The sequence below is a fragment of the Dermacentor andersoni genome, chromosome 11 (genome assembly GCF_023375885.2).
Source record: "Dermacentor andersoni chromosome 11, qqDerAnde1_hic_scaffold, whole genome shotgun sequence".
Lineage (NCBI taxonomy): Eukaryota > Metazoa > Arthropoda > Arachnida > Ixodida > Ixodidae > Dermacentor > Dermacentor andersoni.
In genome coordinates, this window is record NC_092824.1 from 86,410,466 (window position 1) to 86,434,276 (window position 23,811).

General features: G+C 42.5%; 1 protein-coding gene across 1 annotated transcript in view; it reads right to left on the bottom strand.

Moving 5' to 3' along the window:
* Positions 1 to 23,549, bottom strand: part of Synj (synaptojanin) — a 47,983-nt gene extending 24,434 nt beyond the window's left edge. Inside the window, exons 1-12 of the mRNA XM_050167851.3 lie at positions 23,268 to 23,549; positions 22,098 to 22,184; positions 15,481 to 15,754; positions 12,531 to 12,756; positions 12,062 to 12,145; positions 10,095 to 10,156; positions 9,852 to 9,948; positions 8,960 to 9,123; positions 6,809 to 6,890; positions 5,057 to 5,209; positions 2,680 to 2,836; positions 610 to 792 (exon numbers count right to left, since the gene is read on the bottom strand). Of these exons, the coding sequence (XP_050023808.1) occupies positions 610 to 792; positions 2,680 to 2,836; positions 5,057 to 5,209; positions 6,809 to 6,890; positions 8,960 to 9,123; positions 9,852 to 9,948; positions 10,095 to 10,156; positions 12,062 to 12,145; positions 12,531 to 12,756; positions 15,481 to 15,754; positions 22,098 to 22,184; positions 23,268 to 23,394 (1,696 nt within the window). The 5' untranslated portion in view covers positions 23,395 to 23,549. The remainder of the gene's footprint in view (positions 1 to 609; positions 793 to 2,679; positions 2,837 to 5,056; positions 5,210 to 6,808; positions 6,891 to 8,959; positions 9,124 to 9,851; positions 9,949 to 10,094; positions 10,157 to 12,061; positions 12,146 to 12,530; positions 12,757 to 15,480; positions 15,755 to 22,097; positions 22,185 to 23,267) is intronic.
* Between the last annotated feature and the right edge of the window lie 262 nt (positions 23,550 to 23,811).

The following is a 23,811-nucleotide window of genomic DNA, read 5'->3' on the forward strand; positions in this document are numbered from 1 at the left end:
ACAAAGAACTTTTGCATTCATTTTTTGCCTCGCAAATCACAGAATTCAAACCAATTTCCCGCTGAAGTTGTCACCTATAATTATAACCCCAAGTTTCATGAAGCTTTAGCTGACACTGTAAAATTAGGAGCTTTTTTTTCTACAACTTAGCTATGTTGACTGCTTTCTGTTCAATTGTTTTGTATAAGAACCTACTAATCTCAGTAAAGCCAATTAGTCCTGAGGGTAAAAATAAATAAACTGATTACACCAAAAAAGAGCTGCCACTGCCTGAAAACCAATATCGTTATCCTGCCCCTCCAAATTGCACATGCATGCAAAGCACCTGAAACAGGAATATGAGGAAAGGCTTCCTTTAACATGAAGCTTTTAAATAAAGTACTCCAGAAGAACATGCCCTCAGCCTAGCTGGTACTTACTAAAAGATCACCTGTGTATATATTCCTTAATGTGCATTCATCTATATAGCAGTAAATATGTCCTTCTTTAAGTAAAGCTTTCCCTTAAGCAGACACATGGTACAACATGCCATTCAATACGACAAACAGTGCTTCGGAAAGACTGCAAAATTGGAAAACCAATCAGTCGCCATCGTAGCGATGTGCTCACCACATCCTCCGCCAACAGAGCTATTGTCGACGAGCCAGTCCGACATGGGGTGGTTGCGGAAGACAACGCTGTTGAAGTGCTTCCCCCCATTCACATTCCATGTGGCCACTGTTATGCGGACCTTCAGGGGAATGGTGTATTCCAGCTGCCGGCTGCACATGGCCCTCAGTACACTGGGGGGCACTGGGGCACAACCCCACACCACACCGAGATGAGTCATCAACATCTTACGTGATGACACTGCGCTTGATTCACACCACATGCAATTTTAACCACAAATTCTAAAAGGCATCCCTCAAAATGCTTCAGAGTCATTTACACAGTAGTAGCAGTAGTAATTTGACAATGATAATGATGAATGACAATCTTTATGGAGTATTAGAATGAAAGGAACACACAAAATTCCAAAGATTAGGGCTGTAGCACAACGATGATGATAAAGTTTTTTTTTTTTTCACAAGGGCCAAGTATGACCAGAGTGCCACAAGGCTATAGCACAGCTTTTAGCAATGCCACGCCAGCAACACACCGTACCAGTAAAGAAGACAAGTTAACATTAACATTTCACTCACCATTACACTTAATACCCCCAGGTAAGTACTCAGAACTTAAACGGCACAATCGAAAAGGCATCGTACAAAACTATCCCAGAGTTGTTTGCACAGCAGTGGTAGTCTTGGCTGAATCTGATTATAATGACTTGGTGATCTTTACAAGGCAGCCAAATGAAAATAGCACGTGTAAACTAGGGCTGCAGCAGGCCTATTAGAATTTCAGCGGAAAAGAAATGGTGGCACGAGAAGGAGTGCCTAGAAAGCCAAGTGTATCATGTGGGAGGCTCACTCTTGCAACCATTTTTCTTTATAGGAACCACATAAACCGCAGACGCATTCTTCCACTTTAAAGCTCACAACTGAAACAGTCAATTCTTTCTGAACTGCTCAAGCAGTCCCGCATTTTTAACAGCTCAAATGATTGTATATATTAGTGCTAACTACGTTTGAGAAAAGAAGGAACAGGCAACAACACAGACATCGCTACTTCCAAAAGGTTGAGAACTACACTTTATGCCAGACAACCACCCAATCAGTGATAACAACAACACACTTGATAAAAAAGAAGTCAGAGATGCCATAAACAATGAAAGAAAAATAGCACAGCACATCTGTATCCACCAAGACAACAGCATAGATTACACTGCTAAATATTTACAACCAACTCGGCCAACGTTAAATCCTCACAAACTCATTAATCTTAGGCAACCCAAACTGCAAAATTTCTGTAGCATGGTATTCACAAGAAAATCAAGTTTTGTTGGTGATAACATTTCCTCAACAGAAGTAATAAATTTAATGTACTAGTATTTCTCTCCATGCAACTGTCCCGCTGCCCTCCTGAATTACGAGTTCTATGGCAAAGATGTGACAAAATACAGCTTTTTCTGAGAATATGTGCTCAAAAAAATGTTTCCAGTCAGTTGTATTCCCTTTTGGAAGTATCCGCTGTCACAAGAACAACCTTGGGAGTCCTCCGAACATGACACAATCGGCGACTAACCCGTGAATGCCATGCCCAGCGATGAAGATGCAACAAAATTTAGCTTTTTCTCAATATCCGTGCTGTGAAAACTTTTCCAGTCGGCTGTACTCTCAATTGGAAGCATATACGCTGTTACAAGTACAAGCTTCGAAGACCTGTGCACATGTGGTATAAACCATGAGGCATGCTGTAGCGGGGAACTCTGGATCAATTGTGATAAGTACGCGAGTGCTTTCTCATTTTGCCCCCATTGAAATGGGACCACCACGGCCGGAATCAAACTTACAACCTCGAGCTCAGCATAGCAATGCCATAGTCACTGGCACACAGCAGCGGTTGGAGAGCGAGAGAGAGAGAGGACAGGAAAGGCAGGGAGGTCAACCAGAAGAGCGCCCGGTTTGCTAGCCTACACGGGGGTGGGGGAAAGGGGAATAGAAAGAGGAAAAAGGGAGAGAGTACGGGAAGGAGAGTATGGGACAGTACGGAAGGGGAAGGAGGGGAGAGAAGTGGCTCTCTTATACATCCACTCACGGTGCAGCATGGCAGTGGGCAGTAGGGCCCTTGCCCTGTCGGCCAGCTCGCTGCACATAGCGCTGCCCAGGACCAGCACGTCAATGGCCTCCTGCTTGCTGCTGTCCAGCAGGTTGTTCTGGATGGTGCGTACCATCGACCGGGAGCCGTCCTTCAGCTGCGCAGTTGCCGTGACATTTCAGATGCAGCGCAATTCCTCTTCACTGGCGAGTGACTACCTAGCTTCAAGCAGATCGCACAGCTACAAACTGGTGAACTTGAACGTTCGTAAAATCTCGCAGACAAGACACGAAGGAGGACGGTGAGGAAGAACACGTAGTACTCGTTTTTCATTAAAGCTTGCCCTGAGCAAATGCCTCTTGTGGAACACATATGCACTTTATTAACGATGATTCACCTTTAGATGCAGCACACAAGGAGCTTCAAACATTGCAGCAAGACAGACTGACCACTGAGACTGACGAGCAACATATTGTTTTTAGATCACACTTACTTTTTCAGCAGCTATGCTGTTGCTGGTTTCACCTGCTTCAGGAACTTGCCTGTATAATCTTTCTCTGGCATCCTTTTACCATCAGAAGACTTCCAAGGGAAGGTTGAAAGACTAACGACCAGAATTTTTTCGCACAGCAGATTTTTCATAATCACTGATGCAATATTCGTAAAAGCTTAAGACAATTCCAAATTCACAAACATTAAAAAAAAAGAAAGAAACATCGGAAGAGTTGGCAGGCGTGCAGATGCCATAAACATCGAACGGCATGGCGAGAAACTGGTGCATGATTTTCAGGGAGGGGAGGCACCGCTGCCCACATTTTTACAGTCAAATCTCGATACTATATATCGAACATGGATATAATGAAGTACAGGATATGATGAAGTAAATAAACCTAAAATGTTTATCACTGATATCAGCATGTAACGAATGTATGTATATAGTGAACATTGGAAACAACGAAGGCATTTTGCTGTCGAATTAAACTTTGTCATAGCAATGTTCAACTGCATATCCTTCCTGTATTGCCCACACCTGCTTATGGTAAAAGTGGCTTACCGTATTTACTCGATTCTAACGTGCACCCGTTTTTCTGACAAGAAAAAGGAAGAAGAAAAAAAATGCCCTCAATTGTAACGCGCACCCGTTTGCCGTGACCGATAGAAAGAAAAGTCCTTTGCAGTACCGCATACCTTCTTCTTCTGATACAGAAATACAATTTCCTCTTATTTGGAAAAAACAAAGATTTACTCCCAATGCACTAAAGTTGTGATAAATAAAAAAGTTGTAGTTTCGCGCAAAAGGTGAAGCATTGATTACAATAGCAAATTAGTAGACAGCTATACGAAAAGTAAGGGTAGTAGTTTTATCGGCCGTATAACCTTTTAAACATTCGCTTACTAACTAAATTAAGCATGGTGTCCCGTGCACACACGCATGAACACGTCTCACTCAATGATTGCGGAAACTCTAAATGCTGGAGTGAGGAAGTGCGTTAGCAGGAGCGAAGGAATTGACCTTAGTGCAGCCTCTCGCTTCGACGCGAACTAAGTGACGAGAACACAGCGCAGTGCACCTAAATGCGCAGGCTCTTGTCTCCACCGCAGACCACTTTCAAGATAAAGGCCGCGCGGCAGCGCCGTACATAGCAGCTGCCGGTGTAGGGAGCCTCTCCTGTTAGCGCCAGTCCCACACGCAAGTTTCGAAAACTCCGAACGCCCGTGATGAGGCCAAATTTCTGTCCGTCTCCACATACGTGTTCGCTTTCCTTTTAATTGTTTTAATTGCGGCATCGTGATGAACATGGCATGTCTCTGCAGCCGGCACTTCTCTGCTGATAGAGCAAATGCAGAAAACAGGAAGATGGGCGGTGCACCAACCTAAGCCAAAGGAAGCATTGCCTAAGCATACGTACTGCAGCAACACGGAGGAAGCTATGGTAGCTAGGCTCGAAGCGCGTATGAGACGGCCGTATTGAAATGTCGATGCCGATGTGCTAACGCAGATTTAGGGTCGTACTCGATTCTAACACGCACGCAATTTTCAGGCCCGCTTTGTCGGAAAAGGAAGTGCACGTTAGATTCAAGTAAATACGGAACTTTGCGTTTCATCACGGCAAACTTAATGTCTCGCTTTGGTATTTCTAAATGTATAAGAGGATAAAAGCACAACAGATATGAAAATGAATACAAAACACATTATGTTCACTGCCCGTGTTTTCCTGCCCTCTCTCAAACAAGCGATAACCAAAGCATTTTCTCTAAATTAGTTCACCAAACACAGTTATTCAACCCTGTCTGAAAGTGACCAGTAGTGATCGGTATATCCCTGTGACATAGCAGTACTCCAACGCAGGCAAGCAGTGCCTCTGTACTGCCTCACCTTAGATTTTCCTTCCAAGGCACCAGTGCCAGCATAGATCTTGCTGACCTGGTCACCGTTCTGGACCCACATCTGGCGAAAGACTTCCACGAACCTGGACACCACTTGCTGCTTGTCCTGAAGACCCAGACAGGCTATTTGGCTGCCCAGAACCTGTAAAGTGGCCCGATCAAATGTTAACCAAGTGACATACATTTGGTCAGTGGCTCCTTCAGCATGCCATATTTAATGCGTTGTACTTTAGAAAGAGAGACAGATAAAGAAGGCAACATGCAAGGATAACAGATACACTCCATCGATGATGCTGCTCACTGGAAAGCTTCTACCACATGAAAATAGCTTCCTTCTCTGCAGAGCCTTTTTATGCAGATGCAATGGACACACGTGCTTCTATAACTGGAATGTTACATGTTACAAACCATTATTATAAAAGCATGCATTAGGAGATGGGTTGTGATAGGAAAAAATGTAGTGTGAATCCAGACAAAGACATAAAGTGATTATCTAGCAACCTTAAACCTGGGGCTCGATGTTATGATGGTCTTATGATCTTATGACCTCGTGCAATTGGTCAGAACAGTCCTTTCGTCAGCAAAAACGTGTCTCAGACTAGTCACACAAGGCCACGCGCACGGTTCAATTTATACGAGATCACACACCAGGAAAAGAGCTACCTTAGATGTAAGCAGGTTGCATTTGGTAGACCTAGAGTGACCAAAGCAGGATGGCACGAAAATGGTGTTTGGCACATACGCAATAACGTCTCGTGCTTTTTAAATTCCCATGCTAAGAATGGTACGGAACACCCCAGCTGTCCCTTAATTTCTTGATTCTTGCATTCTTGAAGCACATCAGAATGCGGACACTCAGTAGACAGCGTTTGTTCTTGGCTAGTAGATGTTTACGGGCACACAAGGGGAAACAAGCCATATGTCACATTGTGTTTTCAGCCAAGCCAGTGGCATTAATTTTCAGCCAGAAGTGAAGAATGAAGACTTTTTATAAAAGTTTTGGTGGCCTGTTGATGCCTGAAAAAAAATTTAAAAAAGAAAAGCTCTACGAAAAAAGACTGCAAATTACAGGACTCGTGATAGTAAGTTCAGTTCTCACTTGCACACAGTTCTTCTCACATATGTACCCTTGCTCATTAATGCTGCTCCAGTAACATTTGGAAAAACTTGCACGAACAAGGTGCAGACACCTACATACATTGGTGTAGGCACTGCGTTTTATGCGGTGTAATACCGTGGTGCCAATGAACATTCACAACATTCACTCAGCAAATAACAGCTGCTGCTGAGAGATAGATTTCAGTGTGCACTTTTGAGCCTTTTCCATTGTGTGTGTGTGTGTGCGTGCACGCGATTAGATCCATGCCACACAATAGAATTTAGACAAGGTGACAAGAAACAGTGAAAACACTAACTATAACTTCCTATATAAAAAAGTGATCACATATCATGGAAACCCATATGACACATGAAAGGTGTTGGACCAGAACACCAGACAAGACCAGTGCAACACTAAGTATAACTTGTTGTTGCGAGTAAAAATATGAATACATTGTTTCGGTTACAAGGAAATACAAAGCACCTTAAAACGCAGCATTTCTTGCGCATCACCGAACAACCCCTTCAACAGAAAGATAAACAGTGACAAGAGAGTGGCACTACCTCTGAACCAAAGATGATGTCACCAGCATGTGTCGGAGAGTAGAAACAATGGTGAACATGGCACAGCACAAGATCTTACCTCAAGGCCAATAAATGTCTGCACACAATTTGTTCTGTCAAGGCAGTCGAGGCAATTTGTGCGGAATGTTCCAGTCTGTCGCCTGGGGGAGGGGGGAAGAGGGGGGGGGGGGAGAGAAAAGTGAGAAACTCATTTCATTCACTTGCAACAAGTGGTGCATAGGAGTTAGGATTCACTGTAGAATAGTGACGAAAATGCAAAGTGCCTGACCACTGCCCTGTAATGACATGTTCACTTCTTGATTCCTTTGATTTATGGTGCATTTACTGTTCAATTAAATTGTCGCATATTCCTATGTTCCAAGATTCAAACATTAATAATGCCAAACCTAAATACTTATTTGGGTACGCACACATCTGTTGGAGGATACATAAATGAACTGTAGAACTTTATAAACCTTTAGTTGAACACAAACTCAAAGCAGTGGCTCAATCAGAGAGCAAGGAAGACCATTTAGTCTTCTACCTGCGATTTACATTCAAAATGTCTAGACTTGTCCCTTCATACGTAGAATGTGGTTTCATGAAGCCAGATGTATTCAGGAAATAAAAAAGCAACATGGTATGGTAGAACACTGTTGACATGTTTTTCAGGCGACTGAGGAAAGGATATGCGAGAGCCAGGAAAATGCGAGAGACAAAGCACCAAAGGTAATGAAGCATGGTTTCAAATTAAATATGCTTTATGTTATCAAAGTTAGTCTTCAAGGCTCAAGAAATCCCGGAATGACTTGATTGGAGATGTTATCATGAAAACGTTATTGCTGTTATTCCGACTGGCAATCACAGACTTTTGTCTTTGTCACCTAATAAGTACAACAGGTAACACACGTGAACAATTACAAAGGTAACGCCAAGCAATAGGTGGTAGATTTGCAGCAGGCACAGCGGTACACTTTGCCAATAAAAGCTTGCACGTTTATATGCTTCTTCCTAAGAAACAGAAGGCTAGTGGAGAAAACCCCTTACCCCTTTTTCTTTTCTGCAGCAAGCTAATGTTACATCCCTGTCTTGCCTAAAATACAATGCTGTGGTTTGAGAACATTCACTTATCACACACTTGTTTTTGAGTTTGCTGATGTAGTACTAAGCTTCTCAAAGCTGATGTTGGTTTCCATAGGTTAGAGGGAAGAATTCAGCAGCTGTTTCCATAAGCAAGCTAGCCAGCAGAAACAATTCTTTCATCATCAGGATGACTTTATCAAAAGCTAGAGACAAAATGAGGAATAGAAGCAAACACTGATTGCTGACTACTAGAAATTGCCACTGAATATATAGTTGTTTTGATGTCTACACTACACTGCATCTGTACACAGACAAATACAAAAAAAAATGTTTAAGTAGTATATTTACTCATTGCTGTAATACATATGAAAAAAAAAGGGGGGGGAAGTGGGGGTATGGAGAACTAGACTGCAAGATGGCAGTTTTGGGCAAAATGGCTCTTGTCATAATTTACAAATTTCTTTATAAGAAACCCTCTACCAATTTTTCTTCTTGAAGTTTGTGAGAGCACTGCTATATTTCTGAATGTCAAGATCACCCAAATGAAAGATTCTTAAAGACAAGTAAACATTCTCACACTAACCCCCTTATTCAGAAATGCATCTTAACTTGAAGCCCATGCTTGACTTCATATAAATGACACCTCACGTGAATGTGCCCAAGATGCTCATTGCATTTCTTCTGGTGCGTTCACGACAGGCATAATTTAATTCAAGACAAGCGTGCGCTGAAGTTAAAATGCATTTCTGAATACAGGGCTAAGACTGTATATTTGTCTCACTGAAACATGGAATGTGCTATATATTTAATAGGTGCTACAATGTGCAAAAGATCCCCCATTTTTGAAAACATCATTGCACGTCACTTTGGTACATCTACCTTATAGTCTTGTCAAGCCATAGTTGTACAGATGAAGAATATCCTCAAGTAAAAGCAACGATGACATCATTACTAGAAGACAGAATTTAGGACAAAACCAGAGATTGGGTAGAGCACACAAAGGTACCTTTATTTTTTTACGGTTATTAATACTGGAGTCAGACAGCCTTAAAAGAGAATAGTAAGTTGAGGCGAGTGAGTGAATGAGGAATTGACTGAATAGAAACTGAACCCTACAATAAAAAAGTGGCAGCGGTGTTGTACTCACATGATGATATTGCTGCCATCAAAGTAAAAGCAGCCAAAACTGGTCAGGTGCGGCGAAATCTGGTTCTTGAGGTGAATCAGATTGTCTTGTCGGCCGCCGCGACATAGTGCATGATAATCAAACGACACCATGGATGTTTTGCGCCGAGATGCCTTCAAGTGGTGCTGCACGTTTAAGCACAAAAAGAAAACATTTGATATGTTGATAACAAAGGCCCTAGATTCACACCATGATAGCATACTCAAATGATCTAATGTCACTACAGAAAGAGTTTGTACAACACAACTCTCTTTTGTTACTCTGCTTTATTCAACCCAGTAACCACAGTAAAAAACCACAATTATTGCATCATGCAATTACTATTCCAAGATATTCACAGCACTGCTGTGACCACTGCTAGTGATCGTACGGACTTCGAAACCACAGACATCCAAGATCTGTCAATCTTCACACAAACCTGGTTCCTGGTACGAACAGCCTTAGATGAACATTATGAAAGCTATGCCACTTCGTTGTTTTACAGTCATGTTCACATCAAGTGAACGTCTCCATTGTAAGGTACTTCAGCTAAATTAACTGTTTCAAGAACAAGATTATGATACGTCCAAGGCATTTGGACAAGCTTAACTTCGTTAGAAGTGAGTTTGTAGTGTTGCTGCAGTGGCACTGGGCGACGCCGGCCAAGGGGCAGGCTTACAAAGCAGGCATAATGGACGGAGCATGGAGTGCCAGAGAAAGAAGCATAAGTCTTCCATTAACGAGGACCAAACAAAGACTACTTTTATTTCAACAGGGGAAAAGGGAACATGGTGCAGCGCAATGTTGGGCATGGCGTGGCACTAGCAGTCAACACATTTCGCAACCGAAACACAAGACGCAACACATATCGTACCTGAAACATTTGTGTAAGCATTGTTTCTCCTTCTTTCGAGCCAAGAAGGTTTATGATGACTTGATCACCATAACGCTCCTTGATCATGGACATGTGCCTTCAGAAAGAGAAGTGAATGATGTCAGAGAGGGGTCTTGAAATGGCACAATAACTGCATTCTCAATGACAAGAGAAAATCAATACAGTGAAAACTGGGCAAGAAAGCTGAAGCAAGTGGGTTGTAAAATCAGGAAGCCAACGTGCCTTTCGAATGCTGGCGCCGACGCCTCACTGCCTCTAGACATCTTGACTCTGTGAGAACCAACCTGCAAGGAGGCAGCAAACGGGACATATCTTTTAAGTTGTAGAGACCATGTAAAAGGATGTAACATCCAATGTTGTGCCATAATGAAGGGTTTGAAATTTATTTGACCCACTCATGTTTGACTCACCACACAAATGGATGAAGTATTCTTTCAAAACTCTATGCTCATTAATTTCAACATAATGGGTAGATTATTAGAAAAGAAATTACTTTCACATTTAGACCTCAGTATCAGTCACATCACAAAAGTATTTTTTAGTATTGGGGCCATTGTGGATGGGTAAATCATTTTGAAACATACTAATTTTAGTTTTAGCCTCTTTTAGAAGACACTGCCATCCACCTTTACCAATAAAAAGTTATAAATAGCCCTGAGAAGACACCGTCAAAATATCTGACATCCCGGTGAGCTAATGCAGGAACTTAAAACAGTCACCGCCCATATTTTCGCTTTTGCCCCATTTTCTCGTTTACAGGGCCTCTTCTCATGGTATGAGTAGCTTTTCTGGTGTTGTAGAACAGTAATTTATTAATACAGCTCAAATTACTTTTCTCCTTAATGTCCTTCTCCTTAAGATGAGCCCCTAAGTACTATAAGCGTAAAAAATTATTGTTTTCTGTTCCTATCTATATATAAAAACACAACAGGCTTAAGTGATAGGCCAGTGTTTCAAGGTGCCCAAAAAGAGCTTTTACAGGGGATAAAATAATGCAAACGTTGAACAGGGTTAATGACGCCACTACGACAATGCAGTAGCGGCTCTGATGACTTCACTTTGTCATTGATAAATTGTAATCAACCACTGATGATAACTAAATGTCACTTACATGCAAGATTTCAGCATAAAATGAAAAACAGTTTGGTCAATTTTACTGGGTTTTCTTACGGAAAAAAGACGCAGTTTTGCACGAAAGGCAAAGCATTGATTGCGATAGCAAATTAGGAGACAGCCATACGAAGTAAAAATAGTACTTTTATTGGCTGTATCAACTTGTAAACTTTCGCTTGCTAACTAAATGAATAAGCATGATGTCAACAGGCACAACAAACAGGAACGTATCACACTCTATCACTGCGGACACTAGCTGTCAAAACGTGGCGTTCGGAATCGTGGCAGCAGCAGCAAGCGAAGCGAAATTTGTGCTGTCTATCACTGCAACGTAAAGCGAGCGCCAAGGACACACAGCACGCACAAAGCTATGAGCAGCCGACGTACCTAGACTGTGCCCCCAATGCCGATCGTTCTCCAGATGCGGCCACGCAACCGAGTGCAGACATCACAGGCGCAGTTTCAGCTGGAAAGAACGCTGCCCCCTTGCACCTCGCAACATTCGGTGCCTTGCGCGCGAGAGAAGACGGCATGCTTCTCTTTGTATTCGTCCCTTTTGCACGGGTGAGATTAAGCCTCGATTGTCAGCTGCACTTGCAAGCTTTCATTCGCACATACAGCATAGGGCGTGCGGCGACGGTCCAATCGCCCTTGGACTTTATGTGGAACTTCACCGCGACGCCAATGGCAGACATGCGCTTGGAGTGTCCATTTAATTGCAATCGCATTAAAACTCACTTATGCTGATTTGAGCAGCGGCGGCATGAAAGTCAGTGTAAAAGAAAGGTGCAAATTTCACTTTTTGCACTTTGCACGGTATGGCTCAGGAGAGCCACTTGAAAGCGCAAAGTGAACCTGCAACTACACACAAATTCTGCAGCAGCAGCATGTCCCAGCCACTGGTTCCCGACAGTGGGCAGTGCTAGATTATAAACGTTCCGTAAGGAGTTGTGAAGTGAGCATTACTCGGTCAGAGAGTAAGTTTGAAGAAAATAAACTTGAAGAAAGTAAGTTTGGAGCAGGGTAGCTAAAGGAGCTATGTAAGCATCCGGTCTTTTGTTAAGTCCAATACTCACCTGAACACCAGGTTGTTCCCAAAAAAGTGGCACAGAGCCCCTTGTCTGGACATATGATGTTATCTGGTCTTCCAAGTAGATTACCTGCACGAATACCCCCACAAGGTCATAGCACAGTTCAGCATAGCTACTCTTTACCAATGTAATGGCTAGCCAATAAAAAGCATTAATTTTCTGCTTAGCTTGTTCTCAGCAGCTCTATGATGTCACATGTCCTGATATTCTCTAGCTTGCCATGCTTTACCCAGCCACATATCGCAGGACACATCACGGCAGCTACACAAGCAGAATTAAAGAGCAATGGTGGATCGTGATGACAAGAATAGTGCAGCGAAAACGTTGGTGGTCAACACTGCAGCATCATTAAAGCCTTGTGTCTCTCAACAATATTATTCAGTAAGTCACTGAATACTGCCCTGCACAACAAGCTATTTCCATATCAAAGCTGCTTCACTACGATCACCCTAACCTGTTCAGTCTCTACAAAGTTGGCGACGTGGCCATCGTCATTGGTGCCGCGGACGTTGAAGCGGGTGCCCGCCCGCTCGCAGCTGAGCCGCGAGATGAGGCAGGCCTTGGCTTGCTGGTGGCCCAGGTAGAGGGTGCGCATCTCCACGCCTCCGCAGACCGCCTTGAGCAGCCACTTGTTGCAGTCCACACCATAGCGGAGCAGAGGAATGTGCAGGGTGCGATTCCTGGAGGCCAATGCATCATGCCACTATTGCTGTAAGCTGGACTAGTTGGTTACTGCCATCATGAAGCACGGTTGCAGCGCTAAGGAAAGCGAAGACACAGACACGAAATGCACAGGACATGTTGTCTTGCGCTGGTGTCCCTGCGCCAGTGCAGAAACTATGGCAACGCACTTGTGTTTTTGTTTTACGTCTTTCTTAGCACTCTAACCTTCAGTGTGTTCCAATTCTGGCCAGCACCGAAGACAGTCTACGTAGACAGTTAAGGATGCTGATTTGAGCCCAAGTAATGGAACGCGTCTGGAACCATCTAGAAGATGATGGGAAGATGTCTTAAAGCAACTAACCTCACGGCAACAAAAAAAATTATATAATTAAAGCTACAAAAAGCAGCTATTATCTCTGTATTTTAACTCTGCCCATGAGCACACATGAAAAACACGACCTAACTCCCAATAGGAGCCCACAAAAGTGTGACTATGTTTTCTTGTGTGTACAAGATCTTCCCATCAAGTTTCCAAGCATCCTACTCAGCCGCAATCTTGTTTGGACAGCAATGTAGCCTGCATCGTTTCTGATTTCTATGCTGTCTTTGTGAAGGTGTCTTCTTTGACAGCTTCATCAGAATTAAAACAAGGCTTAAGATGGCCACTGTTCGTTTCGCTGTATACTTTGCCATCTACGGCAAGCATTGGAACACAGCTATTTCATAATGGGTCATGTCGATTTAAGTGTAATCATGACAACCTTGACATAAAATTCTATTTCATGCAAGATTAAAAGCACAACAAATGTTTTACTGCTACTAACAAAGTTTCAAAGTGTTGTTTTCTAACTAACTAACAGCAAATACTAACAAAGTATTTGCAGAATGTGTGAAATATTGACATTGATGTGGCCATGGTGTTTTATTTATGCACTTTTCCCTATGCTCTTGAAATGCGCTGCTGTTTGTGTTAATCTATGTTTTACATCATTTTCTTTAGAGCACAGCTCTTAGGCGCCCGTTCCTGCGGCGAGCAACCGCATAACCAAGCGAACGAGCCCAGCGAAAGATTAAAGCGAACACGGAGTGCAACGGGGCATGAAAGACGCGAGGAGGAAACTGGAGAGGAGTGCAGAGGAACCATGAGGCGAAAAGCAGAGGAGGGTATGACGAAAGCGCGAGAAGAAAAGTGTAGTGTGGTGACGATGGCCATGAGATGGCGCCATAGTAGCACGCACCGTCTAGGAGGTCTGGCGGCGGCGGCTGCTGTGAATCGAGCCCGCGCGTCACCCATGGTGGCTCTCGCGATCTCCAGATTAGCAAGGCAGTCGTGCCGCACTTCGCTCCATTTGCAACGTGCCGCACGAGACAGGTTGCCCGCAACACAGTATATCGTGAAATGAAAACACATACAGAGCTGCGCTCAAATTTCACATTAGGGAGTACCGTAACCATTGGTGAATTTTCTTGCTTCATCATTATATTAGATCATTTTGTACCAGTGACAAAATCGTATGTGCCATGTTCGTTTATAACTGCTGGAAAAAAAATACAAGCATATTTTGCCATGAAGTTCACACGAGCTGTAATGGCCTAAGGGTCTTTGAATGTCTTAACAATATAATGTGTATGTTCTTTGTACACCTCCCAGCTAACTTAATAAATACTAAATAATCCATCAATATGTCGGTTGATTGATTGAGACATCTTCCTTCCCCCAATGTAAAGAAATGTGAACATAACAATGAAATGCTTGGTATGAAACAGTCAGTGTGAAAACTTAAACCTCCACTTATGCTTACACATCTTTCTTGCAATGTCCACAGACCCCTTTCATAATTTGCAAGTGTGTTTCTCTGTACTGCTAATATGGCCAACACCAGTCGCCATGTCAACAACACCAGCCATTGTTCAAGTGAAGACAAAGTGCTGAACATTCTGGGGTTTGTCTCGTGCACGTGGTTTCATCATGAAAGCAATGCCTACATCTTCTATATTACAAAATAAGCCTATATTGTAACACAAGTGCTTGTACAGTTAGAATCACACTTGTCTAGAGTGGCCAACCTGTCGATTTGGCTGCCGTCCTTTGCAAAAAAAAAGAAAGAGAGCCCAGGCCAATGCAACAACGAGACCACGAATGGTCAGGCCCCATGCTAGGTTCATGGGCTATAGGATAAGCATGAGTGGAAGCCAGCAGCTACTGCGAGGTACCAGCTGTGGATGCCGGCGTAGTCCGCAGCCGGCCGCTCAGTCACTCTAGACAAGCATGATTCAGACTGTACATGCTGTTCGGCAAAATGACTATGTCACCACTAGTTGGGCAAATTGCCTTGCAGGAAAGCTAATCTTATAATTAGGAAAAGGGTATACAGCATATTAAAGAACTTAAAAATATAGCAAATCAGTTCTGTGAAAGCCAGTGAGGTGGACGAAGATTCATGAATAGGCTAATTCTCATGCACGCACCTGTAGCATGAACTGTTAAATAAACCCCTCCTACAGGTTTTTTGGCAGTTAAAAGGAAATTCTTCAGATCAGGAGAAATTTTTCTTTAATTATGAAGCTTTCTTTCTGAGGAACTCGTAAAGATTTCCTCTGCGGTTCTTTGTGGATGACAATTTCTCCCTTCAATAACTTGAAGATGTGCATTAGTTATATACCTGTATGCATTAAATACGTTAGCATTGGTACTCTTTAATGCGACAGCAAACGACCACCATCACGACAGCCGCACTCACCAAAAAAAGCGGTTATCCGTCTCGCTGGTCATGACTGCACGCTGGGCGCACAGGGTGAGGTCAAGAGCCGCCTCCGCAGTGGACGGTGTCCATGCAAAGAAGAACGTGCCCGCATTGAGGACCTTGCGCACATCCTGAACCTTCTCCAGGTCTTGGGCATTGTTGCGCAAGGCCACAAAGAGGGTGTCTGTGATGCGGAACACCTCCGAGGCACCCAGCTTGCCCACCGACTGACAGCCCGTCACTAGCACCAGAAACTGGACCACTGTGTCACCTGCAGAGGCAAAGAGGCTGTCTTCGAGACTGACAGTGGTTCAAAGTTGGGCTAGCTAGTACAGAAAGCTGCCTTGGAAAGAAAAGCAACAGGAAGGTCTGAAAAGGAGGAAACAACAACAGGACTGAATTACAAACAAAGACGTTCCGGCCACGGTACCGCAGTGGCTACGGCAATGCACTGCTGTGCACTAGGTCGCACCCGGCTGTGGCAGCGGCATTCCAAGGAGGGTGGAATTCAAAAATGCTTGTGTATCGTAAGCTGCGCATAAATTAAAAGAATACTAAATAGAACAATCATCTGAGTTGTTTTAGTACATTGTACTTCTATGATAAAAAAGAAATCCAGTCTTGGTGTGAGAAGAAGCTTGGCAAGCCAGAAAAAACACAGAAATGAAAGACGAGTGGCGGTGCTACTCTGAAGTTCCTGAACTGGCTTGAAGTGATGTTATTGATAATGACAGCATCTTCTCAGGTCTAGCCAACATTTCATTGGTAAAGGTGTACTGCACTGAGTTGTAAAAGAGTCAAAGACTGAACTTTGCCAATTAGAAACACTTTGATTGATTGACTGATTGACTGTATTACCTTCTTTTGCAACATAAAATCTGCCCACACTAAGTGTACCCTTAGCCCTAGGCTAGTATGGGTCACCCCCCCCCCCCCCAACAAAAGAACATTTCTTTTTATTACAATGGCTAATCACACATGGCAAACAACTTTGAACAAAATCAGATATGCAATCACCAAATATCAAATCAACAGGTTCATCAACAAGAAAGCATACAATTTTGATGAAATATGAAATCGAACATAAGACCAATCAATTTTAATCATATATAACATAAAATCCAAACTACATCATACAAAAGTATATATTTCAGAAGAAGAAAAAAAAAGGCGAGATAAACATAAACTACAAAAAAATGCAGATGAGTTGCACATTTGATAAATATTTAATAACGGCAGAGATTTGCTAACTGCTCCATGTAGTGGTGTTGTAGTGCATTAGCAAAATCAGGTGACATTTTCATTATAAAATGAACAGTGTTCCACATTTTAATATCACAGAATTTTAGCAGACGTCACTGACGTAGATATTATTAGTAGGCGGTATATTTAAATTACCAAAAGATTATTGTCTAGTACAACAACAAGGCACGCGAAACGATGACACATGAAAAGGATGATAATTTACAGTGGTGTACACATACGTTGCTATATTTAATTGCCATAAGAGGTCGAAGGAAACAGCCATAATGGCCAAAATAAGAGAAAATACCTTTAAATTTACAATGGCACACTGACGTGTGGGTGTTAAGGTTTCAGTGCTAAATTTTTTAAACAAATGAACTTTCACCTTTATTTTCTCTTTTAATAATCATACATTACTGCAAAATTAAATCATATTTTCGAAAGAACACATTACAATATAAACTGATTAAGTGCTTCTCTTTATAGTACCTTTACACAACCCCAGGTGGTAAGAATTGACTCGCAATTCCTTACTATGGCATGCCTCATAATCAGATTGTAGTTTTTTCCATGTAAAAGCACAGGAATGAACTTTTTTTACGACAAAATGTCTGTTTTGCAGGTGGCCAAAGGATTAAACAGATCTATACTGCTGAGCAAATATGATTTTCTTAACCGCTTCTTGTTTTCTTTATCTTTTTAGTTATAAATTTTGGAGCCTTCAAAGTATTAAACTGACCCGCGTAAGAACTATCTTTTGTTCCATAGCTTTGCACAAGTGGTGGTTGTGCCTTGGAGCAACTGTACCCAGCTACATGCGTGAGCTTCCTGATCGCACAACTTAGTCCGATACTCTGCTACTTCTGATTGCTTATGCCTTTTCCTCATGTTGCAGCTCCAGTGACCTATCCGTGCATTTCAGCAACGAAAGTCTAAAATTTTTACAAATAGGGAGTGCAATATAGAATGGTAATTTTTACTGACTGAGCTTCATAGCAGAGGCAGATATGACAGTTTATGCGATAATTGCTGGTATGATCACTAATTCACAAGGTTTTAGCTATTGATTTTAGGGGCCATGTAATTGCTGAACTGAAGTGAGCCAATACTGAAAGCCTAACGTTTTGCCAGAAACCTTAGAGAAATGAGTACTCAAAAAATCTACAGTGAAATGCGTTGCTGTTTCGTCTGATATGTTTCTGCACTGTGCAAAAATCAGCAAGGCTGGCAAGCTTTGTTTTCCTTACATGCTTGACCTTTTCTATTTCAGGTCCTCAATAAATCACCACAGGCCAACCATGTAATTTTTAACAGGACACCTTTGCCAGTAAATTGCAGGCTAGTTTTTATATTACAGGACGCCTTTGCCAGTAAATTGCAGGCTACTTTTTATTTATTCCTTTAAGAATTCCTTGCAGTCGTCAAATGATGAATTGGGTAAGAGTGACGTCATAGTAAATAAGTGGAAGTAGAGCAATATTCACACATGCAGCATACCATAAAAACATCAGAGCATCGCACACAAAAAAAATGGAAGTAAACAAAGCAGACAAAAGAGGCAGAAAGACGAAGCCAACGAAACAACACACAAAAGTAGTCACTCCAGTGCCTGTTTAACAAGGATAAAAAAATACAATAATAAGAGAGGAAAAGCATTAACTCATAGGGGCAACAAAGCTGTGTACTAACACATAAAAGTGTGTGAGAGAGGGAATTAAACGTTTAATCGTGGAAAAGCTAGTAAAGACTAATCGTTACCATAAAAGTGAAGAACAAAAAATGCATCATGACAAATGCCATTGCTATGCAGTGAAATATTGTGTATGAGCTGGCAAAATTTATCCTACCTACTTCCTTTATATCCAGGATTCCAAATGAGACAACGAAGAGATGGAGTGAATTTCAACAGAATGGATTTTGTTTCTTCTCCTGACACCCCCTTCCTGACTGACACTCCGGAATGTGTTTACACAAGGCTCATCACTGCTTGGACACGTGCACGCATTTTTGCAATCCGGGCATCAAGTCCCTTTGGACATTCTACAGACGTGCAATCTATCTATCTATCACTCTCAGCAGAGCTGTCATGGCGTAACCTTCAGCACGATGTCCAATTTTAACAACAGGTGGTCTCTGACGTAACATTTCTGCAGAAGACAGTGCCAATGTGCTGGTCAACTAGTACGCCACATGAAAGTAAAGCTAGATCTACGGAGGCAGGAATAATGAATTAGCATATCCACAAATTTCTTGTTGTCCCATCTGCTTACACTGATTTTGGTAATTGGCCCTCTGCAGCTATTCTTCCCGGGAGTGGTCGATTATTGTTTGCGGTCACTGGCTCTGTACAGGGAAGTGAGCTTCACCCCATAAAGCCCAATGATCATATTAAGAGTCATAAATCAAAATGCCAATTTCCGCATGGGAAACGTAACAAAAAGGCCATGCTGGATCGACATTTCAGTTCTAAATAGCTCTGAAAACGATAACCAATTAATTATTTACTATACTTGTTATATGCAATTCGAGTAGCATTATTCGCTTTTTTTTTCTTTCTTTCTTTTTCTGAGCGTACTTTTCAAGGGCAGAAATAAAGGTGGTCAAGACATACTTTTGGGCTAGTTGGTTCATATCGGTAGTAAAACAGTAGTGTAGAGAGTTGTTTGCTATACAGCGCTAAACAGAGTTGTTAGTGCGCCATGTGTACATGTCTTTCTTCTTCGTCTGGTCCCTTGTGCTCTCTGGCGCTGTTTTACTACCAAAGGTGATCAAGTTGCTCTAGTTTTCATTGGTATCTGACAGTGTTTTGGCTTTCAGGGATCAATACAATGACATTCGAAGCTATATATTTAACACTTATAATACAGTTTGCTTGACCCTAGTAGAACACATGAAGCGGGTTTGAATTATCCAGCCTTTTGATTAAAAGGGACGCTGAAAAGGCACTGGCACATCTCGAGGGTTTGGAATACGACTGAATTAACGAGAGTGGAACTGAGAGCATTTGGCTCTACAGATATCAAAGGGTATGGTGTGAAAGGCCTCATTTGGTTGCCAAAAGTATTTAGACCGAATGAGATTTGTTGCATTTAAACTGGCAAACAACATTCTAGTTTTTACAGAACCACAGTGCTTAATTCAGTTCTATATTATTTTCTGCAGTGAGAGACAGTAAGGATGATAACAACTCGGGTCTTCTGAAGCTCTGATAGTGAATTAGCAGAATCCACAATGTGAAAATGGCAGGCAACAAAAGCAGTACAAAACTCGTAGCACTTAACACAGAGGGCTATTGCCTCAGGTTAGTCTGTACGTGACCTTGTGTTTGTCTATTACATGTTTCTTGGTAGAATCTTTAGTTTTTACTATCTGTTGCGATCGTTTTCCAGCTATAAAGCTCACTGCGAGTCAAAGTTGAGCCATAGCACTAAGGTAAATGGCATGCAGCTCATATAATGGCAACTCATACTGTCTATTTCAAGTTACTTTGGCAGTGCTACAGAGGCCATGGAAAACAGCAACTAAACTTTACAGTCAGGATAAATAGGTGCCACTAGTGATTATGGATCCGAATTAACACTGCTGAAACCTGCGTGTTGATATCTGTGCAGCACGTATGCCTTCTTACATGAACTTTGTAGGGTTGCTAAAGCCTTCTGCAATGTCCACCTGAGGATTCCGTGTCACCACATACGGGTCTAGGCATCTGTACACCTTGCTGCCCAAAAATTAGATTAACGCCATAAGGAGCAGTGAGGTCTTGCAGCTTTACAGCAAGTCTGGCTGCAAGCATTTTGGGCCAGAATGCCATGTTCTTACAGCGATTTACTATTATGATTGGCATTACTTTTCAACAGTGAGGTTTCTAAAATTTTAGTTCATATAAGAACATTTTCACAAGAACTGACTTCTAATGCTGCAGAATTTAAAAGCTTGAGAGCCAAGGATTCCTCTAAAACTTCAGCATAGTTTAAAACTATGCTTTCAGCCTCACACATCTTAAGTCAATGTGCATATGACCGTGAAAATATGAATTTGCTCCTGGTTAAGAAAAAACTGACTTATAATAGCTTGGCATAATCGCTCAGGATGAAGCCTGTCTAATTCTTATTACTCAGAGCTCTGTGTCATATATTACTAACGAGCAGCAATAGGTTGCAACATTTATCATTACCTAACAATTCACTTTTATTTCAGCTGTGACAGAATATACTACACATCGACTGACTCACTGCATTATTTTTGCAGGAAGGATTCTACCCATAAGTTACATCTGACCACATGAAAAAAAGCTTGGGAAAGTTTGCTGCACATTAAGCTGTTGTATGACTTTAAAGGAATTTAACATCCTAACACAACACATGGGGTATGAAAGAACGCATTTGCTCAATAATTTATTTTTATATTGGATAAATGACAAGGCTGCCGATTCTCTTGAAGAAAAATTAACATTTTTTACTTCATGGTTATCTTGCTGTATAAAGAAGTTTTCTTTCTTTAACATAGATACAGTCGAATCTCAACATAATAAATTATCAAATATAAGGAAGTAAATCTATAATGTATATCCCCAATATCAGCGTGTGTAACAAATGAATGCTTATAGCGAATACTGGATATAACAAAAATATTTTTGTGTCGCATGCAACCTCATTATAATGAGGCTTGACTGTAGTCGCTTGTTTTGTTAGCCCTGCACTAGATGCGTGCTGCAAATAAAATAATGCCTGTAACTTCTGCAGCATTGTAACATGTCAAAGAGAGGATGAGAAAAATAAACTGTGTGCAGTGTCTGTGGTATGTCAGTTTTTGTTTTATACAATGACCACATGCAGCTTCCCACCTCAGATTCAAGTGAAAGTACGAGTCAATAACATGAGTCACTTTGCCACAATAAAGTTGAATGTGTGAGCAAGCTTTACTGGCGTGAGCAGAAGTGCACAAGAAAGGCTACGAAAACTTGCAATGTTTTTCTGTATCAGAGTCTAGTGTGCACATGGTCAGCTATGTGCAAAATGAGTGGCCATGATCGTTTTGCCAAGTTTAAAAGTTAAGTCTACGGCATAAGATCTGTTAAATGCAGCTTCAGTGCAATTTAGTCACATTATGCCATGCACGCTACGAGTTTCTTTGCAAGCTCTTTTTTGACACTGCATATCAAATTGTAACAATGCTTTCTTGTAACAATGACACAAAAAATCAAAATCAAGTCAACAGGTCCCCCACAGAGACTCCCAGCTGCTCACAGTTGCAGCGGTAAAGAAGCTGTTTACCATGTGTTTAGACTTCACATGTCAAGGTGTTCCCTCCAAATTGAGATGTTAGCTGCACAACACATTTCTGTGGATAATGCAAAACATTCCACTAACCTGCAGTAAGCTGCAGCACTCCTAGACAGCCGTGGGCATCAAGAAGCATTGTGTATTCTTTTTTTACTGTGTCTGTTTCCTGTTGAGCTGAAAGGAGGAAAAAAAAAAGGGTGTGTAGCATGAAGCATCATGTCCACACTTAAGTTTTAGAACATCATAACCACTTTGCCCGCACATCAAACAGGTGTACGATGTGGAATTAATCAAGAACCATATTACATGTTGCACGGTAATCCACGTTACTGTAACGCGGGCATTTTCCAACGTACATCGCGTTAACACGTACAGGTCGAATCTAATTGAGATAAATAATATTCAAGAATGCTCGATTTCAGGCTTCGATCGTGCTTTCAAAGTGCAATGCAAATAGACTTCCTGTAATATCGCAACTACCTGTAATCATATCTCGAGGAGCGTGTGTCACTCTATATCTTGTTGACAGCTTTACGAACCTACGGTGGTATATTCCATACCGTCAAAACTGATTATCGCTTTTTAGCTTAGCGTGAGAGTCGTCCGATAAGTGTCAAATATTGAAGCTATCCGAGCGTGATGACAACTTCAGCGCACTTAATGACAGCAGCCGGCCGCTGTCAGGTCATCGCAACGTAAAGTACCGGCCGCCCACTCGGGTCTCAGTAAACAAATACCCGGCACGACACATGAGCGACACGGACAGCGCATTACGTGCGAGTGAGAGAAGCAGAGATCGCCCTGCGCGGAGCACGGAGAGACTAAATACTCCGGCGAAAGTCAGAGCGAGCACGAAATCTCCGTTAAGTACGCGCTTCGATCAGGAAAAAGACTTGGAGAACTCTCAGCCAAGCGGGACGGCGATGCCAGGTTGCGGACCGTGACAGATGGCACAGAAGCATGACAAATGGGCAAGGGGATTTGCAGCGCACAGTGTCGACACAGTTCAGCGACGCGCCGCAATTAAACCGAGCCGTCTGGCGTGCGCTAACCGCGAGAACCACTGCAATTGCCGGCCATCGGGTCCTCGAAACACGGCGCTGGCACGCGTTAAGCATCTAATTCCAGCGGTAAAACCAGGATCAGCTGCGAAAGGAACGGGTCAGGTGATTATCGGCAGGTAGGAGGCGCAGCGGCCGGAGATACCGCCGCGATCCAACATTCACGGATGTCTCGGGAAGCGAAGTTGAAACTCACACAGCACTGCGATGGCCCTGGATTCGAAGAGGAGGGTTTCGTTCTTGGACCGCTGTTCAAGAAGGACGCTGTAAGGGTTCGGCGGCCGCACCTTGTGGTAGATGCGGAAGCTCTTGCCGAGAGGCATCGCGAAGCGGGAGTGCTGCCTGTCAGCGACTACGGCCCGGACGATGCGCGGCCTACCCTACCCTCACAAGATCGGCGCAGCCGAGCAACTTTCGCTCGGCTTTGCCGCACGACACAGAGCGGCCACTCTCGCGAAGCCTCTGCTCGCCAACGCGATCTCGCGAGAGTGGGATGACCCTGCTGGATAGATGGTACAACAACGAAACTTCGAGAAATTCCGGCGAAAGCCGTAAAAGCTGAAAAATAAAATAAAAGCGATATATAACACACATACCTATTATTCATTTTTGAACACGCCCAGTCATATCTGCTTTCACATAGAGCACACGTTAACCGTCTGTACAGATTCACTCTAGTCTACAAAAGAGGAAATGTTGTAGTAGCGTCCAGCCTCACTTTTATTGTCCACAATTAGGTG